Source organism: Buceros rhinoceros, unplaced genomic scaffold, assembly GCF_000710305.1.
Source record: "Buceros rhinoceros silvestris isolate BGI_N320 unplaced genomic scaffold, ASM71030v1 scaffold33218, whole genome shotgun sequence".
In the NCBI taxonomy this organism is placed as follows: domain Eukaryota; kingdom Metazoa; phylum Chordata; class Aves; order Bucerotiformes; family Bucerotidae; genus Buceros; species Buceros rhinoceros.
Window position 1 is genome coordinate 6876 of NW_010427977.1, and position 5932 is coordinate 12807.

The following is a 5932-nucleotide window of genomic DNA, read 5'->3' on the forward strand; positions in this document are numbered from 1 at the left end:
ACAGCAGCGGAGCTCCTCCTGCCCCAGGATGGGCGGCACAGAGACAGTAGTGGGCAGCGTTTCAGGGGCGGTGTCAGTGGGGGGGCGTCCAGCATCAGCATCGCCAGCTCCCAATGCCAATGTGGATTGCGCCAAGACGGCCAGGACCTCTGCAGAGAGCACTGCCTCCGTTATACAGCACGTCGGGCAGCCCATCGCCACCCCTGCAAAACACAGCAATAAGGTGGCCAAATCCTGCAGCCAGGAAGCCAACTTCAAGGCGAGTGAGACCGCCCTGGCCTCCAGCCCCATCTTCCTGCCACCCAACGAGGCATTTCGCTCCCCGCCTCTGCCCTACCCCAGGAGTTACCTCCCGTACCCAGTGCCAGAGGGTATAGCCATCAGCCCTCTATCCCTCCATGGGAAGGGTCACGTGTATCCGCACCCTGTCTTGCTGCCCAACGGCAGCCTCTACCCTGGCCATCTGGCGCCCAAACCTGGCCTCCCCTACAGCCTGCCGGCAGGGCGGGGGGAATTCATGGCCTACCAGGACGCGCTGGGCATGGGGATGGTGCACCCTATGCTGCTGCAGCATTCGGCTTTGGAAATCAATAAGGAGGAGAAGGCGGAAAGGAGGTCGCGGTCTCACGAGAGGGTCCGCTACGAGGATCCGGCTCTGCGGGGCCGGTTGCCGGAGCTCCTGGAGAGCAGTGGGAAGATGCATTTTGAGGTACCTGGTGACAAGAGCGTGAAATTGCACCAGAGCTCTGGCCATGGCAAAAACGCGACCAAAAGTGACAAACAACTCTTCCCAGACCTTCCACGAGACGAGCAAGAGGCTAAAAGCGAAGCAAACGTAACGAAAGCTGACTTTGCTGTGGAAAGCAGTAATCAGGCTAATGACCCTACAAAGCACAAGGTAGAGCAGGCGTCGCAGCACAGAGATTTTATTGTAACGAGAGAGGAGTTTGGAAGAAATAATGATCTTCATGAAACCTATAATTTCAAGCAAGCTCAGAGTTCATCGGTTTTCGGCTTAAGGAAAGAAGATTTATCTGTGAGCCAGTCTAAAGAGAGAGTGTCGGTCCAGCCTTCGCCCTCTTTCTTGGAAAGTACTCACGAGAGCGATGCTCCAGTTCTGGCTTTTGGCAAGGTGCAGGAGGATGCAAAGCCGTTCTGCATGGGGACTGCGCCACCAAGCATTGACACAAGCCAGACCTATACCAAAGACGGAGCCGATGACGCAGAATCTGCGGATGGCAAAATACTGAAACCCAAGCCATCCAAGTTGGCCAAGAGGATCGCTAACTCTGCCGGTTATGTAGGTGACCGATTCAAGTGTGTGACGACTGAACTGTATGCAGACTCCAGCCAGCTCAGCCGGGAGCAGCGGGCATTGCAGGTGAGTCTGCGCGGTCCAACGACCCCCGCGCTTTTTGTCGTTATTTTTCTGTTGCAAGTTCGCAGTCAAGTATTAAAGTTGAGAGAAGCAGCACAGGTGGGGAAATCAGAGACTTTTTTGTTAGGGCATACTTGCCAGAAACAGCTTTAAATAGCAGAGTTAAGTTTGTTAGTGAGAGTGAGGTGACGTAAAGAACGGTATGTATGGCTATTGCGTATGTACATGCTAGTAAGCTTTAAAGGGCTTTTACTAAGATCTGATAAAAATGTTAATGTACATGTGAAATGTTTGTGCAGTTACGGAGGGGAGTCGGACAGACATGCATGTTACCTTGGCGCTAGCGATGGCTGTGATTTCCCAGCTGGCCCGTAGTGCCAGCTAGCTAAGCGTACCCAGAAGTTTTGGTTGGTATGCCAGACATGCCGAGTGATGGAGAAGAGTCACAGCCGTGTATTAGCGGGTCTCACGCAACATTTGCGCCAAGCGAACGCGTAGGAAAGAGTAGGAGCGGTGTTGAGGTTGATGCTGAGGGATGACAGACAGATGTTATATAGGAGTGTCCTTAAGGAATTTTACGTTTAATGAAGGGATGAGTTAAGCCAAATCGTTTTGCATTGTTAAGAAAAGAATTGGTTTATGCTTATAAAAATGGATGAAATTATCTAAATGATCCATTGAGTGCCCATTTTAATTACATAGATGGAAGGATTACAAGAGGACAGTATTTTATGTCTACCTGCTGCTTACTGTGAGGTCAGTTCTTCAAATTTTTATTACTAGACTCTTACATAAACCTTTGAGTTAAATTTCATTTCCAAATACACAAAGGGAAGTTTGTGGGCCATAGTCGTCTTTATTCATTGTATGGTTTTGTGTTGTTCTTTTTTTCTTCTTTCTTTTTGTTTTTGTCTCTTTTTACGTCCAAAACGGGATGTTTTTGTTTCATATACAGTATACATTTGTATATAGCTTATATATATATATACACACACATTTATATTTGAAAGAATTCTGTGGCTATTTGCATATAGATGCTAGAACACTGTTTTACAAGTCAGGTGTGTTAAACTCCTACCCTAGCTATCTCTCTGAAACCTTGGTTTTGAGCCGATTTGGCTTTGGAAATGCTTTCATGTAAGGTAAGGTAAATGAAGTAGCTTTTATCGCAAGACTTTTTTTTTCATATCATTTCTCTTTCTAGCGTGCAATGATGCGCTTCTCAGAGTTGGAGATGAAAGAGAGAGAAGGCCAAACAGCTACCAAAGACTCAGAGGTCTGCAGATTCAGCCAGGCAGACTGGGAAAACTTGAAAGGAAACAGTGAAAAGAAGCCAAAGTCTGTCGCTCTGGAAGATGCCATTGCTGACCAAAATGACAATGACAGATGTAAGCAAATTTAGATGGCTTTCTGAAGTGCGGGATATGTCTCTGTGCCTCAGCAGCTTGCAGCAGAGCTTCGCAGGCACTGTAATCTTTTGTGTTTTCACGGTGTTGCTGGTTCAAGTCACTGACCTCAGCCTCTGCAGGTATGGAGCTGCCATGGTCGGTGCTCTCTGTGGTTGTTTTGGGATCTGCAAGTTGCTGGTTACAGTTGTACCTGCTTTTCAGGGAAGAGTTAACTGTTACAGAAGTTACTGTCTTAAAGAGATCATCCTTTTAATAGGTGGGGTACCAAGGTGACTTGTAATTGTGGGGTACCACATCAACCAGTGAAAGCAAAGGTCCAAGGTTCTATTTGAAAGGCAGAAACGATGTGGGGGGACAGAGTGTCAAGGAGGAATTCAGCATCCTGAAGTTACTGTAGTGCTGGGACGTGGCAATATTGCAGGTTTCAGGCAAGGCAAGGATGGAGGTCAGAGTGGGGAGCAGGAAAGGACGTGATCTGCTGTGCTGGCTTATCCATAAAAGCTGGCTGTAAAACTCCAAAAACAAGAAGCTAGTTTGCCTGGGTGACTTCTTGCTGCAGTGGCCAGGAGTGTGTGTGTGGCTGACACAGGTCTTTGTGGGCTAGTGGGGGGGCCGCAAAATTTCTTGTGGGGCTGGCTGCTCCCTTTAGGCTGTGGCGTATCGTATGATAGACATGTACAAGAGAGTCCCAGAGGACCATGGAAAATGTGTGCTAGCAACATTGTCTTAAAAGTAAGAGTAACTTAAATAAGTAAATGGTATTAGGGGATTGTTTACTTTATGCAAGGAAAATAACTTTTTGTTTTGAACTCTTGGTAAGCATGTGGCTTTATCAATTTCTTTTGTTTTTCCCTTTACCTGTGTAATTAAGGAATGAATCAGTTCCTCCCGCTACTGCTTTGTTTTTAACTACTCAGAATAAGAAGTCTACGCTCAAAGTATTGCAAAACAAGAGAAAACACGCTGCAGACTGTTGTTGTGTATATGTGTGGTTAAGTGTGCTCATCTGTAGGTGGCTGTTCATGAGTAGGGCTAGTAGAAAATTTCATTCAGGCAATTTAATGACTCTGAATTATTGTTCTGGTCTTTGGATAATGCGTTTGGCAGAGAACATGCTGGTCATTCGTACTTGCTCGGTTACTCACCTAAATCAAGTTACCTTAGTATTGGTGTCACTGAAGTAACAGCTTCAACAAAAACTGGCCTGCAGAATAGCGAGGCAAAGTTTATACTGTGGAAATGGAGAAGGTACCAGGGTGGGGAGAGGCAGGCTGAGCTCCTGGAAGCTGAGTGGGCTTTCCATTCTACAAGCAGTATCAAGGCAGCTTCAGGGAGGAAGTCACTGCTACCTTTGCAGTCGCTGTGCTAAAACCGAGAGCTTGGCAGGCTGCCGCCCCAGTTCTCCCCCTTGCAGCCTCACTTGCTTCTCAGAGGGCTCAGGGTGCCCTGGTGATGTCCTCTGTTAAATCCCACCCTCGGTGTGCCGAAAAGTGTGGAGAGGAGCAGCAGGGTCCTGCCAGCTTGTTCTGTCTGCAGGGCGAGTCAGGTCTAGCAGGGCAGGAGGGAGATGGTGGTCTGTGGGATAGGTGTGGGGCAGGGAGGGAGATCTTGCTTACATGGGTCATGCTGCTGCTGGGAGGGGGTGAGGACTGTGGAGAGGAAGAACATTAGAGCACTGTTGTTTGCTGAAACACCCCCCCCTTCTATCCTTGCAAAAGGCTGATGATATGGTGCATCCCTAAATTCATAATTTAGTGAGGTCTCCAGCACTTGAATCTGCTGGCTAAAATGTGATTGAGACTATTAACCAAGTGTTGGAAGCAGGGAAAGTATGTTCAGTCTTATGTTAACTTGTTCCTCTCCTCTACTAATTAGCTCTGACTTAACAGGCTATTTCAGAGTCTAGCCGAATGTCTGAGCTCCTGAAAGTGCAAATGTGTTCTACTGGGGGAGCTCCTCTTCTCTGTGTCGCTGTACAGCAGCAAAAACTTAGCGGTACAGAATCTGGTCTCAGCAGAAGTTTTTTATCGTGGTGGCTCACCTCCTGCCCCTTGGGACAGCAGCTGATAAATCAGGAAGCTGAGTGCCACGCTTCTTGAATCACCTCTAGCGTAGTGTCTTGGGCTCTGGTGGGAGCTGAGCCACCACTGGTCTTGATGTATCTCTCATGGAGCAGCTGGCAAAGGGCTGATGTGCTCTGCCTGCCCTTGCCCTTTGTTGATCACCGGTGAGAGCCAAAGCTGCTTATCTCTTGCCTTACCTTTCCCTCCAATTTCTAACCATGCCGTTAGCGCGTTTGGCTTTAAGGCTCTCAAACGGGAACTAGCTGGTGGTTCGCAACCTCTTCCGTTTTCCTTTCTGCCTCCTGCAAGTGATCTTGCTGCTGAGAAGATGTTTCACCTCGTTTTCTGTAGCATTTGTACAGCGCTGGCTAAAAGCAAAGTGGCGTGCCTTTACGTGTGTCAGCAGGGAATTTAGGAGCAAAACCAGCGAGCTGTAAGGCACGACTCCTGCCGCGAGCACTTCACCTGCCTGTCGTTGGTGGGGAAGAGGAAAACCGCAACCGAAACTGCGATCATGGCACGGGGCCGACTCACAGGGCTCCTCCACTGCTGCCTCGGCGTGGCTGCAGCCGTGCCTGGCGTGGAGCGCAGGAGCCAAACAGCGCCCTAGCAGCTGCTCGCCCCCTTGGCTCCTCTAAATCTACCAGTGTGACGACAACAACAACAAAAGGCTAAATAACACAGGCAGGTGATGCTTACAGGGGGATCTGAGGGGATGGAAACTCCTTTTTTTAGCTTGCTCTGGGACTGGCTCATTTTCCTAGCAGTATAACGTGTGTACAGACTCTTTTGGAAGCGAACGAAGGCACAATATCTGATTTCTTAAACTTTTCTTCTGACTTGGCAGTGCATGGCTTTGCTGTATTGAGAGTCTTCTTAAGCTTCATTGTGCCTTCTGGAGAAGAGTAAAAAAGGTGTTGTGGGGTTTTTTTTTGTTATTGTGTTTGTTTGTTTTTGTTCTTTTTTTGAAGGCCCGATTTAAGGGAGGCAGCCACGTTAGCTAATTAATGAGCAATTAAAGCCAAGGAGTAAAGTAGAAGTGCTTTAATTCTCTCCCATCTCATTTAGGTTTCCCTCGGCAT

At 48.1% G+C, this 5932-nt stretch overlaps 1 protein-coding gene across 1 annotated transcript in view; it reads left to right on the forward strand.

Annotated features, from left to right (window-relative positions):
- Positions 1–5932, forward strand: part of BCOR (BCL6 corepressor) — a gene marked incomplete at its 3' end in the record, with an annotated part of 15720 nt that overhangs the window by 4372 nt on the left and 5416 nt on the right. The window contains exons 4-6 of the mRNA XM_010142127.1: positions 5–1381; positions 2081–2134; positions 2583–2766. Coding sequence (XP_010140429.1) covers positions 5–1381; positions 2081–2134; positions 2583–2766 — 1615 coding nt within the window. The remainder of the gene's footprint in view (positions 1–4; positions 1382–2080; positions 2135–2582; positions 2767–5932) is intronic.